This window comes from Neltuma alba, unplaced genomic scaffold (genome assembly GCF_004799145.2).
Source record: "Neltuma alba isolate B1F8T4 unplaced genomic scaffold, ASM479914v2 tig00011651_pilon, whole genome shotgun sequence".
Taxonomy (NCBI): domain Eukaryota; kingdom Viridiplantae; phylum Streptophyta; class Magnoliopsida; order Fabales; family Fabaceae; genus Neltuma; species Neltuma alba.
In genome coordinates, this window is record NW_021636299.1 from 69,991 (window position 1) to 87,017 (window position 17,027).

Genomic DNA, 17,027 nt, shown 5'->3' on the forward strand with positions numbered 1-17,027 from the left:
TATATACAGCATCGATGGTCGATAGCTTTAATATGTATTATCGTGAGTACTGCCGTGATGATTAACAGCAGCACATTCATGTCATGTCATTGTTTATTGCCTTACTGAGAATCATTTGGCACACAAAATTAATTAATTACTATCCGCGGTCCTAATTATAACAGAGGATTGTTATACTTAGCCTTGACGTAGAGCAGCATACGACCAATCAGATGCTGCCTGCGCAGGCATGGAAATAATTAAATACAGCTTGAAGCTCAGCAGATAGTAATGCTAATGCACGCAACCAGAAGAATTACGCACCCTTGGACCAATTGGGATCCCGTTGCGCTCAGCTACCATCCATAGCATTTTTCAATTGTATTGATTAACACGACTAGGTAAATACTACAAGGTCAAAGACAATTAATTAAGCGAAAGGAAAGATAAATAAGTAGAGGCGAAGTCAGAATAGAATACTCGTGAGATTGGCGTGAGAGTCAGTTTGATAGGAGGGTCTGGCATTGCGGAGGCAAGGTACATTGGCGGCATAATTAGCAGTGTTAGTAGTTCATGCCAAGAAAGTCGAAAGAGCCTTTGAGAAGGTTGGATTCTTTCCTCGACAACTTTGGTAATCGGCTTCCCACTAATGCTCTCATGCTCTTCGGGTAATCTCTTTCTGTCAACAGTCCCATAAACCTGCATATATATATATATATATATATATATATATAAAATCCAAGATGAAATACTAGCTAGGGTTGAATTTCTTAAAAACCTCTTCTTTTGCTTTTGTGATCACCCAGTTGCTAATCAGTACTTAATTGATTACCATCCAAGCATGAAATCAACAGCTCTTGCAGCAGCATTTTGACCAGATTTCTTGTTGGACAAGGGCAAGAACCAGTGGGATACCAAGGTTATGCCTATCAATAAGTAGTGGGATTCCTGCACATAGCCAAACACGCAAGCGCAGATTAAACATGTACACATATCAATAAGTAGTGGGACTCTAGTTGATTATGTTGAATGCGTATATTGAAGGGAGAGAACTATATATGTCGTGCATGAAACTTAGAATTGTAGATTTGGACGGCAGAAGCGTGAGAAAGAAGGAGGTGGTGAGCAACAAGATAGGGCTCGGTGGAGGCATCGCCGCCAGTGCAATTGATGAGATAGAGCCAGGCGGAACATCGACCCGGTGCCAACTGCCCCATCGCATACCCACCACTGCTATGAGTCCGTGACTCGTTCAGCCTTATGCAGTGCTTCACTCTGTCCCCAAACTCCCTGAAACATAATTCCGTGTACTCCCCAAAGTCCTTCCTGCAGCTCCGTTAATCATTCCTTAAATCCTTTCCTATTAATTGAGTTTCCCATTTCTCGATCACTCACGCTATGTCAGAGCTCAAGAAGCCCCCATACTCGTCCTTGAAGGCTTGCGGAAGATCCCAATGGAGGAGCGTTGCAAATGGTTTTAAACCTGTGCGTCCGTCATTTTTTGCCCATCGTTAATCTCCCACCCCCGCACATAAATAATCTAAAAAAAAATTACTACCTCCAGTACTTAATATAAAAATTAGTTAAACTTTTAATTTAATCCTAAATATAAGACTCTAGTGCCATTTGTCTCTTATATTCATTTATTTTTTTAAGTTAGTTTTTGCAATACTTGTATGTTAATGGTTTCATCAAATACTAAAGCTAATATATTTGATTAGCAAGGATATTTTAGAAAAAACAACACCAATCTATTACAAATAACTTATTTAACAAAGTTTATTAGTCTGTTAAAATTAGTCAGCCAGTACTTATATTAAGTATTTGAAGTAGTAAAATATAAGGATCGGATAATCAATACTAATAAAAAGTTGGCTCCTGACCCTTGGCCAGTAGCTCGCTGATGAGGTCGTTGTAATATTTGATTCCCTCTTGCCATATGCCCCCACTCAGCTTCTCCTCTGCGCGCACACAGTAGTAGTAGTAATTATAATAATAATAATCCATCGAGCTCGTCTAACTAAAAACTCTACAAAGTATATATTGAAGTCATAATAACACAACTTGAAATTTTGACTTACTCGGCAGGATTCCTGACCAAGAAATGGAGAACCTGTAAGCATCTAAATTCATATGCTTCATGACTCCAACATCCTCCTGTGTCAGGTCAAAAGAAATGGGCAACGGTTGTATAAAAATATGTACACTACTAGCTCCAGTTTCTAATAATATAAGAAACAGTTGATTAATTTTGATGGGTCAATAAAGTTTGTTAAGTTAATTATTTGTAATAAATAAGTATTATCTTTCTTAAAATACTTTTGCTAATTATATGTATTAGCTTGAAACCATCACATTATTTTATTTGTAAATTGGAGATCGATTCAAAAAACAAGGGGCTTAACACGTTGATCATCCCCGTTGTGAAAGTAGTGCTGAGGCGTTTACATGATAAATGACCCCTGTTAAATAATAAAGGAAGTGATTAAATTATATATTTTTGGAGGATTGAGGTCATTAAAATAATTAGTTTGATTCCTAGATTGACCTATGAGACACCCTCATACTTTATACCGATGATATTCGTCATTAGCTACATCTCCGTTGCTGCGATCCGATATTTTTTCTGCAAACCAGGTAATTAAAAGACACGCAATTAATTAATTCATTTGTGCTGTGGTTGCCAAAAAAAAAAAAGTAAAAAACATGCTATAAAAAATATTGCGCATTCAGCTGCAGTTTTGACCAAAATGTATATAATTTGTCTTTCTCGCAATTTTCAAACACGCGGCAGGGGCTTTTGTGCGGAGATCCTTAGGTTTTTGACAAGAAATGTAGGTGAAAATTAAAGTATGAAAAATAAAGATAGGCTGTATAAAAATAACAAATAAAAAAGAGCACATATTAATTGGAAACGAAATAGTTCTGGTTATAAATGTAGGCAATTTTAGACGCACAACTGGACACGAGAAACGAGCGCTTGATGAGGATGCATGAGTGAAAATAGGTCAGACCCTTTTTCAAACAGGCTTACAGCCTGGTCTGCTTACTAAAGAGGGGAGGCTTAAACATCTACAAAGGTCTAATAATACAGATCGTAGGCCAAGGCTTAGCTTGGGCTGTCCTGACTCTTTCCATGCTTACAAATATTTCTCTCAAAAAAGCTAAGGGAGGGTTTAACCAAAAAAAAAAAAAAGAAGCGAAGGGAGGGTAGAGAGAAAGAGAGACCCGGGTATTTGTGCGTGAAGGTATCCTATGTGCTGGGTCCTCCGCCACCTTCCCTTGCTGCCCCTTCGTACTGCCATCTATATAATGAAGATCACTGAGTGGAGTGCTAGTTGCTAATGATATGTAGAGAAGAAGTGAGAATTGGTTAATTGAGTAGTAAAGATGTAGGATGGATAACCTGGTAGGAGGCGGAGGCGGAGGCGGTGCCGAAAATGAAGGCAGGCGGAAAGTGCGTCGATTGAGAGAGGAAATATCATGATGATGATCATGTGTATTTAATTTGTTGCTTGGCATGAGCTTCCTGCACTTAATTATCAGAGCCCACCACCCCTACTACTATCGTCTTCTTCGTCATCCTCCTTTCCATATATGTACTCTCCTCCTCCTCCTCCTCCTCCTCCTCCTCGTGTGTATGTGTGTGTATAGCAGACATCTCTCTGGAGGATGACGTGTGTCCATATTATATTTCCACGTTCTAATAACAACATATGCGGTTGATATCAGTGGCGACCACGCAATATATACATAAACTCCGGCAACAAATTAAACGCCGCTTCCTATTTTTCTTATGTAGCTGTCTGATCCTGAAATATTGTGAGGTAACTCTTTTTGAAGATATTCTTTGTATTCACATGAACTCTAATTTGCAAATAATTCACAAAAACTTGGGTCTCAGTTTTTTTTTTTGTGGACATTAAAATAAACTATTAAAAAGATTACAATATAAAACCATAGTACCTAATTATTTTGTATAATAAATTAATTTTCACGCAGAACAGTACATGGAACCATCTGAAGCTTTTAAACCAGAACGTGCGGGACACAAAAAAGGTGGATGGAGACAAAACAAATATCTGGGAATGAAAACTGTGGATGAAATATATGTCTCCTACTCTATTTGATTGAGCGTCCATACCCAAGCTTGCCTCGCGTTGCGTCTTTCTTTCTAATATCGGACAAACCAAACTATACAGACCAGTGCCACCGGCCATAAACGATCAATAATGCTTTTTTTTTTTGGGATAAAAAGTCAATTTATTTAATTAATAAGACGAATACATATAAAACCATCTCTTTATGTGTGGCTGCTCATGTTTGACTTCAGCCTTTTTCCACGTTAAGTTCTGTTTGTTCGTTTGTTTTTTTTTTTTTTTTTAATAATTTTGCCATATCTGGTTGGCTTTCCCCCGCAGCATCACTCTGTCAAGGTTCTGGACATACTCTGTGCGTGTGTCAATAGTATGCCTAATCCATCTTCTCAGAGCCAGGTATCAATAGGTTCATTAAAAGTTATTAACGCTCCGGGTACTAGTGCGAGTTGGTGGCTTATGATGGCTTCCTCGGATGTTTTCATTTCCTGTTCATCGCGGCCATGAGAGAACGGACGTCGTCTTTTCAGCTGAGCCCAGAATTTGAGAGCCTCGCCAAAATATTTTGGTTTTAAATCACGATATGAAATATTTCAAAATGAATTCCTCGTCAATGATGTTTCTCTATTAGAATTTTTTTTTGGCCAACGTTTCTCTATTAGAATTAGAACTACTCCTCCGGTCCTTATTATAAGATCCAATTTGACTTTTTATTTGGTCCTAATTATAAGACCCAATCCATTTTGTCTCTTATATTTATGCATTTTTTTCCAAGATAATCCTTCTAATAATGATAGTTTTAGCCAATATACTTAATTAGCAAGGATATTTTAGGAATGACAACACTTATTTATTATAAATAACCAACTTAACTTACTTCCTTAATTTCCTCAAATAAGTCAATTGGGTCTTATAGTTAGGATCGGAGGAGTAATTAATACTTGCTTTGATTTTAAATATAAGAACCGAATAATTGATTTATAAATATTTAAAAAATTAGTTAAATTAATTATTTTAAAAAATTAACATTCTCTAATGTGCATGGTATAATAATCCGTACGCACGTAATAGTCGGCAAAAAGAAACAAAAAGGTAAATCCATATCTTCTTCGGCCGAAAACCCATATCATTTTTTTGTTTGGTGACAATAGAGCGTTAGTTTTTGTAGAGCATTAATTAGAGTTGGGCCCACATTCTGTCCAAAAACCTTGGGCCGAATAAGCCTCATTTCATAGTTTTATCACCTGCTACCCCCAAGTGAACTGGATCCTACCCAGAGTCCAAGTAGGATCACACAATAACGAGAAGCCTCTTTCAGGCGGCGTCCTAGCCTGCAATTAGTGCGGGATCTGATTTGACCAGTGTTAGTGGAGTTGGAGAATCCCGGAGATATGGGGTCCGACTCCGACGAAGAGCAGCACCGTGTACGGCTGAGTCAGAGGCCGGAGTGGTCTGATGTTACTCCAGTTCCGCAAGATGATGGCCCAAATCCCGTGGTGCCAATTGCCTACACGCAAGAGTTTACAGAAGTCATGGACTACTTCCGAGCCGTCTACCTCGCCGACGAGCGCTCCCCTCGGGCCCTTGGCCTGACCGCTGAGGCCATTGAGTTCAATCCTGGCAATTACACTGTATGTATTATGTCTGCATGACTCAGCTTGTTTACAACCAGGTCTATTGAGTTTACACCCAACGAATAACTTCTTTCGAATCTTTAGGTGTGGCATTTTCGGCGTATGTTACTTGAATCACTGAGCAGTGACCTTCATAGTGAATTAGGCTTTTTGGAACGTATATCCGAGGGCAATTCCAAAAATTATCAGATATGGTGAGTTAGAAAAATCATTGATGTCCTCCCCCAACCCCATAAAACAAATCTGTTTATCCCTGTTCATAAATAATAGATGGATCGAATTGATTAAATTGTGTATCTACCACGATAGGAACCCATCTTGTTTTCTGTCACTCCCAATTGCATTAGATAGTGTTGTCATCATGTTGAACAACCTAAATGGCCCTGTTTGTTCATCTCTCTTTCATTTCAAAATTTAAAAAGTAAACTTGGATGGCTTGTTTATGCATCACTTTATCGTACTTAGCCGGGCTTTCTACTAAACTAGTCATAGTCTCTGCTCTCCAAAATATGTATTTTCGAAGATGCGTTCTCTAATATGAAGAAAATGTGCTTAAGATGGCTGAAGTCCTCAATTATGGTTTTTGTTTTTCAATACTTTCAAGTGTCAAATGTGTGCCTGAGAAGCCTTGAGCATTTAGGAATTTATTTCAATATTGATGTATTGTAGAAAGAAAATATCTGTTAGAAAAGCCCCTCCTGCACGATATTGATGTTGCTAAAAGCTTAAAACAATGACACTCTTCTTAATCCTCAGAAATGCGAAATGTGCGTGGTCTCGTAATTGATTTCGCCTGGGGAAGTGAAATATACTCATTCAATATGAAACTACATAACTGTGGTTATATTGAGTTGTGGATCCATTACCACCCAAATTATCATGATAAATTTCTTATGGTACTTCTGAAGTGAGCTTTAGTAATAAAACCACAATGAGATTTTGTTGGGTGCTGTTCAATTTATCTACAGATACTGCCTGCTGGCTAGTGACATCACCTGCCTTCTGTGTTACCTCCTTTATGGTTAAGGCAAATGCTTTTTTTACACTGAAATGGCTTTTAATGTGTAGCAGAACATTCTGTAATTGAGTGATTGAGTGTTCTGTACATTGTACTATTCTATAGTTTATATGTAAGTTATTTCTTACTTGAATTGCATGGTGCATCGAAAATCCTTAACTTTTTTCACATGCACAATCTCCCATCATTGCTTGGATCTTGATGAAAGATGTTTGTAGGCATCATAGACGATGGGTTGCTGAAAAGTTAGGACCTGAATCTGCAAACACAGAACTTGAGTTCACGAAGAAGATATTGTCTATTGATGCTAAACATTACCATGCATGGTCCCATCGTCAGGTAATGCTTGCTTTTCCCATCAGGCTTGACAAATCTGAATATGCCATAAACAACGTGTGTGCATGAATGTGTTCTGTTTTTACTGATCGAAAAATATTTTTTTGTAGTTTGAACACGTTTTAGATGTTGAAACCTTAAATTTTGGTTCTTCTTTTTTCTTGTCTGCCCCTCTTTTCCTTGAGGCAGTGGGTTCTTCAGGCACTGGGAGGGTGGGAATATGAGCTTAACTATTGTAGCGAGCTTCTTGAAGAAGACATCTTTAACAATTCTGCTTGGAATCAGGTATGTGACCTTTTGATGCATGTTCTGTTTGATCTTGTCACAATATGAAAAAGACAGATCTTCAGGCGTGTTTTGTCCTACTTTCCTGAATGCTACAGTTTGCAATTGAAAATGAACTGTCTCCTATTATTCTCTAAGTTCCCTCAATTGGCCACCACAGGTCAATGTTCTCTTTTAGGCAGGCATGAAGGTAATGATAACTTAATTGATTTGCAGTTCGGTGTCTTAATTTTGTTGGGTATTGGAATTGATAATATTGACAAAATATGGACAGAATTTTAACGGTAGCAACTAAAATAACCTGTAAACCCTGTGGATTAGGTTATAAGTTCTTAAAATTTTAGTGACGAAATTAAATTATACATTTTCCATATATCGTTTTCTTCAATTTTCTTTCCACTCCGTGAAAATTCTGAAAGTTAACATTCAATCTTTATGACAGAGATATTTTGTCATAACAAGATCACCCGTGTTAGGGGGACTGGAAGCTATGAGAGAATCTGAAGTGCATTACACTGTTGAAGCCATTTTGGCTCACCCGGAGAATGAAAGCTCGTGGAGATATCTTCGGGGACTTTACAGAGGTGAAGCCACGTTATGGGTGAATGACCCCCAAGTTTCTGTAGTTTGCTTGAAGATTTTGAGGTCAAAGAGAAACTATGTGTTTGCTCTGAGCACCCTTTTGGATCTTCTCTGCCATGGTCTGCAAGCTAACCAAGACTTTGGGGATGCTGTGGATGCTTTAAAGACTTCGGATTTAGATAAACACGATACAGATCTAGCAAGAACTGTTTGTTCAATCCTGGAACGGGTTGATCCGCTTAGAGCCAACTATTGGAATTGGCGTAAATGCATGCTTCCTCATGCAACTAACTCGGCATCAAAAAAATGAGGTGATAAGCCAATGTGATCCATAGTTTGTATTTCATCTACGTTGAAAATATGATCTGATATATATGGTCATAGTATGCGATGTTGGGTACACAGCCCCTTTCATTAAACCGAATACCTTGATTGAAGATGATTTTTCTGAGTGAACGATTATTGTATAGTTGTGGAACATGTATAATGAGTTATCAAGATGACTTCTCCACTTCCTTCCCTCCGACGTTCCATGCCATTAAAAAAAGATTGCTCGATAATGTTAATGATTTCATTGTTACAGTGACCATAGATGCATCATGTGAATGGCGATTCAGTCATTCAAAAATAGAAAGAGAAGGAAAGGAGGAAGGGGCAAGCGTTCAGCACTTGTCTTCTGTGTTGCATGCTACTCTAGTGTCCATTGGTTTTAATATTTTTACCCATTTTTTAATAATAGTTTACATTCGTAAATTTGTCCAAAAAAAAAAAACACTAAGATTACAATTTTGCTCCTAAATGGTTCATCCCCCAATTTCCAATAGGACTCCTTAATAAGATCAGGAATAAAAATGCCCAACCATCAAAAATATTGCATCACGTCTCATTTTATTTTTATAGACCCAAAAAACTTTTGAAAAATCCCTCGTAATAAGTACCAAAGGGAGTAAAAAATGATCTCACTCCCTCTAACCTTAGCAAAAATACCCAAAATATATATTGTTACTGTTTTGTTATTTCTGTTCATTCTTCCATTTCCCTAATATTTTATTTCTATCTCTAATTACTACATAATATCCAGATAAGTCTTGAAATCGAGCAATTAGGAATCCTCATGTTGATCGTAATATTGCCCATGCTGTCCTTTTAGTGCGACTTCTTCCAAATCAACCAAAAGCCACGTAGCCTTTTGATGTTGATGATGTACATTGGTTCTGTTTATGACTGCATACCCAACAAAAACTAAGAGCTCAAAAATCCAGACGCATGGCTAAGTGTGTAACTAATGATACTGAGCCATTAGAGCCTTTTGATTTCCTCCACCCAAGCTTTTCAACCGCAAAACCCCTAGGGCTATCAAGCAGTAAAATTTTGCCCAGCAAATATGCTTTCTGTTAGGCTGGAACTTATATTTTGTTATAAAACTGTTGGTGGAAAATATGACATCACCACTCATTTTCATCTATAATATATTCCCCCTCCCCAAGAGAAAATCATTTTATAGTCCCGCGGGGGGTTACCACTGGTTCCTTTTGGTAGCCAGTGAAGTCAACAAAATCAGTATCCAGGTGCGATTCCGTATAAGGATCCATCTATCACAGCCACCCACTAAGTATTAATATTTATATTTAATTTAATGAGAATGATTCATTTCAAACTTAAAGCTTCTTGTTCAGTCCCAAGTTTTTGGACTTGGAAAGAGGGGTTGAGGTTTCCTTGAACGCTGACGGGCACAAGTCACTTACACTACATTCCCCACAGCGAGGTCGGCGAGGTGTACAAATCGTCTGTCCAAATCCTACCTGATGATGTCCAAGCAAAAAGAGCATTAGTATATGATGAATATGCACATTATATGATATTGTATGATTGATAATTCTATAAGATGCCAAGAAAGATTTAAATAAAGCAGCAATAACAGAAGACAACCAACAAAACCATATAAGTTCACAAACTCCTAGGAAGACACATGCGATCCGCTGGCTGCAGACACGAGGCAGTGTCCCTTGGCCACAAATCTAATGTTTGGTGAACCTCCTATTACTTTGTTGCTCATGATTTCAATTAATTTGTCAAATCACCACTAAAAATTCCAATCGAATCATAAGATTCATCAGTGAAGTTAAAATACCTTGAAACGTATTATACACTATATATAGCCCCTTCGATCTTAGTGGTCGTTAAGATGTGCGCCTCATGATCATCAGGCAAAACTGCATTGTTTTGCCTGATGAGGTTATAATTTCCCTCCAAATCGCTCTCTCTCTTGCGCAAAGCACCTTCTCTCATCTTCTCTCTCTACTCTTTCTGCGAATCATCTCTCTCGTGACGCTCTGTTAGCAGAGTTGGGTGCTGATCAAATGAATAGAATGAGCAAACTTCTAAATTCAGAAGGATTGAGTGTTTCCAAGAGAAAAGAAGCAACTAAGAGTGTGGAGATTATTCTAAACAATTGAAGAGAACTCCAGTAAAGGCTAGTGAGAGTTTTTCAAAGCACCTTTCCCAATTAGCATGTCCTACCACAAGCAGCTTCTTCCCCTCTAGGCACTGCCACTGATATCCTTTAAAAACAGCACAAATGAAAAAAATGGGTAGAACCAGGTTCAGTTTTTGATGTAGTTGTTTTGATTGCTTTGTGTATACACGTCGACTTTGTTGGACTCCAACATAGCTAACCAACTCATGTTTGCTTGACTAGCATGTTTTATTTGGTTTCTCCAGAAAATGCTGAAATACCGCACGAAAAGAAAGGGAAAAAGAAACGCCCACAGGTTTACAACAATCTCCAGAAGCTGTCAACTTTAAAAGTGGTTGCTAGAGATGAGTGTTTCCCGGCAACCCTGTCCTCCAAAATTCCAGCAAGGCCAGCAATGACAGAAGGTGAAACAGTGTGCTTTAGAAGTTGAAATCGCTAGCTGAATTAGTAGGAGGGGGGAGGGGAAGGAGGGGGGGAGGGAGAGATTGCTGGACTTTAGGAGGGAACCACCTTTACAAAATAATAAAAGAGGAAGGCTGAACTCTGGAAATAAGAGGAGCATCATGGATTATAGCTCAAGCAAACATTAGTTGGACAATCAACATATTTTTGCCAATCAGAATGTGGCGCTCATCTCCCTAATGAGCATTAAAATAAAAGGAACCTACATGTCTTATATTGCAAGCAATTTCCAAACCAATACTCTTTGACTTTCAATTTAGGACGCATGGCAAGTGATAATGATTAAAAACACTCCAAAGTTAAACTCAATATGGTGAAGGTTGAGAGATAAAGACTGGAATGGAGCTTGAAACTTGAGAAGAAGGCATTAGCAGGTTTGCTTGCTATGGAAGTTCGTATGATACAAAGGGAAGCAGCACAGCAGTTCTTACGTTGGGAGGAGAGTGGGAGACTGAAATTATTTTAACACGCAAATCTTCTTTATGTACTATAATACTAACATAGATGGTCAATCACGCCATCCAGCAGGTTCAACATTCGTTTTCTTTTTCCAGAAAACAGATTCAGCCTAGTTTAGCAGCTTGGTGGCATGGGCCATAATGAACCTGACAATGCGACCTGCTGCAGAATCACAGACTTCGTTGATTCTTGCTATGATTTGCACACACAAACAGCGTACGATACTTCACCCAAAAAAAAAAAGCATACGATGATGTCATTTGATTCATGAATTGCTTGATATTGATTATCGTGATTTCAATATTCATGACCAAAATAAATCCCATCTCTGATTACATATGAATATCACTTGGCATGAGGAGCTTATGCACTCAGCAAGATTGTCATCGCAAATTATGAAAATTTTATTTTATTTGCTAAGAAGCATGTGTCATTATAAAGGCATGAACTAATCCAAAAAGCTTTGGCGCAAATGGCACCACAGCTAGAAACAAGCGCGTGAGAGATCTGACATTCTTAGGTTCAATCTTGAACCCACCCTTTTACCACTTCCAATCTTAAGGCCTTGCACCCACTTCGTAGCTGAAGGAACTAAAATAAGATAAAATAGAATGCATGAGCTGAGCATACCAAAAGTGGATTTATTGGGACCCATTCTTCCTTAGGAAGCCACCGTTGCAGCGCCTCTCTTGTTTCTTCAGGCGTCAACGTTTTCTGGCAAAGAAGTGGATTAGTAAAAGCAAGCCACATGAAGAGTTAATCTCTTCATGCTGACCAACACAGATTTTTATATCAAACAAAGTCCGGACATAGTGATACATCATTTAGATGCACTCCCTTAGTTCTTTTAATAAGACAAAATTTTGAAGATTCTTGAATTCCTACTTATAAGACATTTTACAAAATCTTAGGAGTAATTAATATTTTTTTCCCTATAATGCCCCTAAAAATAATTCAAAGACTCGTCCAACCTACTAAATAAATGAGCGGTATTTCCCATGGATAGAAAATTGGACATGGAGTAAGGAACATTAATTAAGGATATAAGCTCAAACAAAAGGAGTAATATGATTTTATCTCATAAAAAGCAACAGGAGTAATATGATTTAATAATAATCATTCCATGCTCTAAATACATATATTGATTGCACAGAATATGCATCTATGATAATCACAGATAATTATTTCAGTTTCTTCTTCAAAGCTTGTAACAACAAACACAACTCTCATAATAGCAGCATCACCTAGAAGTTGGAGACGACATGAATAAAGTGATCATACCAGATAATACAGAAAACTTATTATTTGGAATTAGCTCAAACGCCATATTTTTTTGCCCATAACTCAAACAACATATGTTAATTCCCCAGAGCCCGTAAATTGGAAAAAGTTGATTGGTACCACAAAAGCAATTCCACCAAATTTGAATGAACCTGTTTTGTGCCTGATCTTGAAGCCCATCCAAGTCGATTGCAAATGCGGTGGACATGAGTGTCTACACATATCCCTTGAACATCGTTCCACCCAACATTCATAACCTGTAGTGCCAATCATACAATGAACTTCAAAAAGTCAAGGCAAAATGCTGCTCAAAAACGAAAAGTAATAAGCCATACCAAATGAGCCATCTTAGGACCTATGCCAGGAAGTGAGAGCAGTTCTTCAATTGAGCTAGGTATGTCCCCATCATACTTTGTGAGACAAATATTTGCAATTTTTTTCAAGTTAGTGGTTTTTCTTGTATAGAATCCAACCTGAATAAAAAGGTTAAACACCCCCCCCAAAAAAAAAAGCACAAGATTAATAGATGCAGTGCAAAATAGGCAATAACAACAGAAGAAGCCCTCATCAGAACATCATAATTATGGAATACTCAAAGCTTTGCAGCAATGTCTTTTAAAAAAACAACCAAAGAACATACTGGGTAAATGAGCTTTCTAATGGTTTCTTCATCAGCTTGATTGAGCCCATCAGCCGAAAGCAAACCATTTTGAAGAAGACGTTGTATTGCTCCTGCTCTTGAAAAAACATACATGTAACTAGAAGTGTTTCACAAGCAAGTTGAAAGGTGGCATACTTTTGAATCAAACCAAGTATTAATCACATACATGAAGACAGACAGAAAACAAAACTTGGAAGGCCAAAAGTACAAGTGTAGAGCAAATATGGTTCCACTAGCAATTACCAGTCAACACATTTATCTTTAAAGATCAGTCAGCTAAAACATGAAATATGGTAACTATCATATTTTTATTACACTTCCTCCCCTCATCATTCAATTTTCCTTTCTGGCAATAAGAGGTAAATTAGAAGTGATTTGGAGGCTAAGATGGGAGATCAAATATTCATATCATACCATAAGTGACAAAGTTCATATATTTGGGATCAATTATACAAAATGACTGTGAAATCAATAGGGATGTTACCCATAAAATACAAGCTAAGTGGTTCAAATGGAGCAGGGCTACATGAGCTATTTGTAATCAGAAAGTACCTAATAAGCTTAAAGAAAAATTTCATAGTACTAGTATAAGACTAGCAAGTTGTATGATAGTGAATGTTGGATTTGAAAGAAACAACAAAAGCATAAAATTAAATAGCAGAGATGGATATGTCGAGATGAACATATAGTCATGCAAAAAAAAAAGAAGAAGAAGAAGATAAGATTCGCAATGACATATATAAGGAAGAGTTGACATGGCATCTGTTAAAAAGAAAATGATAGAAAATCATTTAAAGTGGTTTGGCTATGTACAAATAAGGTTGTTAGGGTAACGGTGAGAAAGGCAGATTAGATAATTTGAAGTGCTATGAAAAAGTAAATATAAAAAATGAAAAGAACACTTAATAAACTTAACAGGACCTTTTGTTTGACAATATATACAAAAATTTGATTGTTGAAAGATGGTGCTGTGCAATTCATATTGCCAATCTTACCTAGTTGGACAAGGCTTCTTCTTCTTGTTGTCATCACCTTGTATTAATCTGCTAATAGACTTCTATATTTATCTTATACTTCAGCATGCGTGAGTAGGTGGAATACAAGTTTAAAAGGTCTAAACAATCCCTCATTTCAAGCACAGATTAGCCACAATCTAATATCCTTACCATGCACACGTCTCCATAACTGCTCATCTCACATAGATATCAATGTCATTCAGTTTCTCTTCGTGCAATTTTAATATCAGACAAAATTTTTGCTCCATTCAGATAATTAAGAATTCTTCTATCACATGCTGATGCAGCTAATCCAGTAATCCTATACTTTCAACAAGACATGTCAGTTCTATCTCGGTTATATGAACAGAAAGACACCAGTGGCTCTTAGAATACATCAACACATACAACTACTAAAAGTTAGAGTACATAGACAAACAAAATATTTGACTATATACTTCAACAAGAGATGTACTTACCATGAGTAACATGATCCTTGGTTTGGCTTGACAAAAGAGAAGATACCAGGACAGCAAATCTCCTCTCCTAATTGTACATATATAGAAATTTAGATAAGAATAAATCTGTCCATATCATGAATTGTAAAATATACAGAACTTTACTATAATTGAAATATTCATTCATCAAGAATGTCATCTAATGATAAATTTACTAAACGAAATGCCCATTACAAGTGAAAGCTGAAACTAGGAAGCTTCAATAGCAATGCATACAATCCTACTGTATGAAGAATGTAAGCAAGGACTATAACACATGACAGCAATAAAAGTCTAAGTCAGTGTGACCATTTCTATCTGTTCATTCAACGAACATACAGACAATCACTCTCGAGAGAAGGTTCCAATGCCAAAAACTAAAAGATGAGTTTTTATTTCTTGTTTCCCACATATTTTATAAAAAGCAGGATAAAGAGTTAGACCTTAGGAGAAAGAGTTTCGCCAGCTTTCTCACATCCCATGGTGTCTACTGGAGCATCTGCAGAACATCTCATTTTGCGAATCCCTTCTAGCACCAATTTCCAGTTGGTAGGTGATCCACCTGCATCATATTTTAATGCATAGTTCAAACTTTCTCAGCTAGGGTCACCAGAACATAACAGCAAGGAAAATTTTGTCAATTCCATAAATATATGATAAAATTGCAGAAAATCAGAAATATGTTCCTTTTTTTAATTCATCAGAGAAATTTGAAGCAATCTTACTAGGAGGTTCCTTTCCTCCTCTATATGCAAATTCTTCGATTTCAGTAAACCAAACTCCTGCTCAGGTAAAAGTTTACAATTTACACCATCAGAGACTAGTCTTGGTAGATGAAAGTTAAAAGAATTAAGGCGAACATGGAGACAAAAGCACAGAAGTGAGACTGCTGAGGGTCCGTAATTTGATACATAAATTCTCGCATTAACGTGGAAATAATAATGCAATGTTCATATAGAAAACAGGCATTAATTAGTTTATGCGGCGAAAAGTAATAAGTACTCACTTCCTGGTTCTGAGTAATGGCCACATGGTCCTTTTCTTGAACTTCCACAGCCCTTTTGGTTCTCTCTTCTCCTGGAAAAGACACGAACTTCGGACACTGAAGCCACCACCTTCGAGGACTCGGAAGCTTCAAAAGCAAAAGAGAGAAAACGAGTGAGCTTTTGAAAATCAAGGTGAAAAGCAACGTGTAAAGAATTTTGAATACTTTGGGACGGCGGGGGAATGGGATGATTGCTTTTGAAGGAAGCGCTTTGGAAAAGCATCTGGCAGAGGCAGACATGGTAATGAATTTGATTCGTCCATAATAAGTGAAGAATCACGCACAGCTCCGAGCGAAATCGCCAACAGGCAGGAGCTGTAGCTTGGGCATCGGAATCCAAGCGTCTTAAGCCTAACACACAGGTTCATTTAATTTCAATATAATCCCTCCATCGTACAGGACATTTTAAAAATTTTATAGCTTTAATTTATAAATTTGTCATATCGTTAGTATTTGAATGAAATTTACCCAAAAATACTCCATCCTTGATTATTAGAAAAAATTATTCGTTAGTTGATATTTGGAAAAATGACAATAAAATACCACCGAATTTCAAAAGACAAATAAGGCACCTGAATAGCAAATGACATATAGGAGACTGGTGCCAATTGGAATTCAGATTTTTGGCCAAAAGACCAAAATGCCCTGTCTGAAAGTGAGAGGAATGAGAGAGGAAGACACTGATGAAATACGGGAAGGAGAGAGGAGGAAGACGCTGATGAAATCGGGAAAGAAGAGAGGAAAGAGAGGAATACGCTGATTTTCGATGGGTTCCCACAGCTAAAATGTTATTGCCTAGCATTTCTCTAAAAATTTTGGTTCTGTCTCTGTTCTCGCATAAAACCATTTCAGAGAATGTGAAGCTGTGGGAAAGATGAACCTGTGGGAAAGATGAAACGAAATCAGAAAACATGGCAAGCAATTACGTAACGTAACTGCTGTCATATGCCTGCTGGTTTTTGGTAAATCCCACTACGTGAATGGTAAATTTCACTATACATGTAGTTATTATGAAAGTTTAATAGTTCAATGTTTATTGTGACATATTCAATGCACGTTCACTGAATGATTTATTTATGCTTAAAGTTGCCTTTCCGGTGAAAACAGGTTTATAAAACCCATTGAAGATAGTCACTTTCACTATAAAAGTTGTAAATCCCAGTATATGTTTTGTAAAATTCACGTGAAATTTTATTGTTTTTACAAACAAGTTGTTTATC

The 17,027-nt window shown here is 37.3% G+C and overlaps 2 protein-coding genes and 1 pseudogene across 2 annotated transcripts; 1 reads left to right on the forward strand and 2 right to left on the reverse strand.

The window, feature by feature from the left end:
• Positions 1 to 177: 177 nt before the first annotated feature.
• On the reverse strand, positions 178 to 3,501 carry LOC114716353 (cyanogenic beta-glucosidase-like; annotated as a pseudogene).
• Positions 3,502 to 5,415: 1,914 nt separating this feature from the next.
• Positions 5,416 to 8,454, forward strand: LOC114716344 (protein farnesyltransferase/geranylgeranyltransferase type-1 subunit alpha-like). The gene is made up of 5 exons (XM_028901328.1): positions 5,416 to 5,707; positions 5,795 to 5,904; positions 6,947 to 7,067; positions 7,254 to 7,349; positions 7,792 to 8,454. The coding sequence occupies exons 1-5, from the start codon at positions 5,468 to 5,470 to the stop codon at positions 8,239 to 8,241; spliced, it is 1,017 nt and encodes a 338-aa protein (XP_028757161.1). The 5' UTR covers positions 5,416 to 5,467; the 3' UTR covers positions 8,242 to 8,454.
• Positions 8,455 to 9,216: 762 nt separating this feature from the next.
• On the reverse strand, positions 9,217 to 16,137 carry LOC114716354 (endonuclease III homolog 1, chloroplastic-like). Its single transcript, XM_028901337.1, has 9 exons — positions 16,092 to 16,137; positions 15,769 to 15,894; positions 15,206 to 15,324; positions 14,745 to 14,811; positions 13,250 to 13,341; positions 12,945 to 13,082; positions 12,762 to 12,866; positions 11,959 to 12,042; positions 9,217 to 9,733 (listed from the first exon to the last, which is right to left on the reverse strand). The coding sequence occupies exons 1-9, from the start codon at positions 16,135 to 16,137 to the stop codon at positions 9,590 to 9,592; spliced, it is 921 nt and encodes a 306-aa protein (XP_028757170.1). The 3' UTR covers positions 9,217 to 9,589.
• Positions 16,138 to 17,027: the final 890 nt, after the last annotated feature.

Excerpts from the sequence above, each read along its gene's own strand:
- LOC114716344 (XM_028901328.1), top strand. The coding sequence starts at position 5,468 with ATGGGGTCCGACTCCGACGAAGAGCAGCACCGTGTACGGCTGAGTCAG. Across the intron at positions 5,708-5,794 it reads TCAATCCTGGCAATTACACT|GTGTGGCATTTTCGGCGTAT; the intron begins GTATGTATTATG and ends TCGAATCTTTAG. Across the intron at positions 5,905-6,946 it reads TCCAAAAATTATCAGATATG|GCATCATAGACGATGGGTTG; the intron begins GTGAGTTAGAAA and ends AGATGTTTGTAG.
- LOC114716354 (XM_028901337.1), bottom strand. The coding sequence starts at position 16,137 with ATGCCCAAGCTACAGCTCCTGCCTGTTGGCGATTTCGCTCGGAGCT. Across the intron at positions 14,812-15,205 it reads GCGAAACTCTTTCTCCTAAG|GAGAGGAGATTTGCTGTCCT; the intron begins GTCTAACTCTTT and ends ATGTACAATTAG. Across the intron at positions 13,083-13,249 it reads TTAGAAAGCTCATTTACCCA|GTTGGATTCTATACAAGAAA; the intron begins GTATGTTCTTTG and ends CTTTTTATTCAG.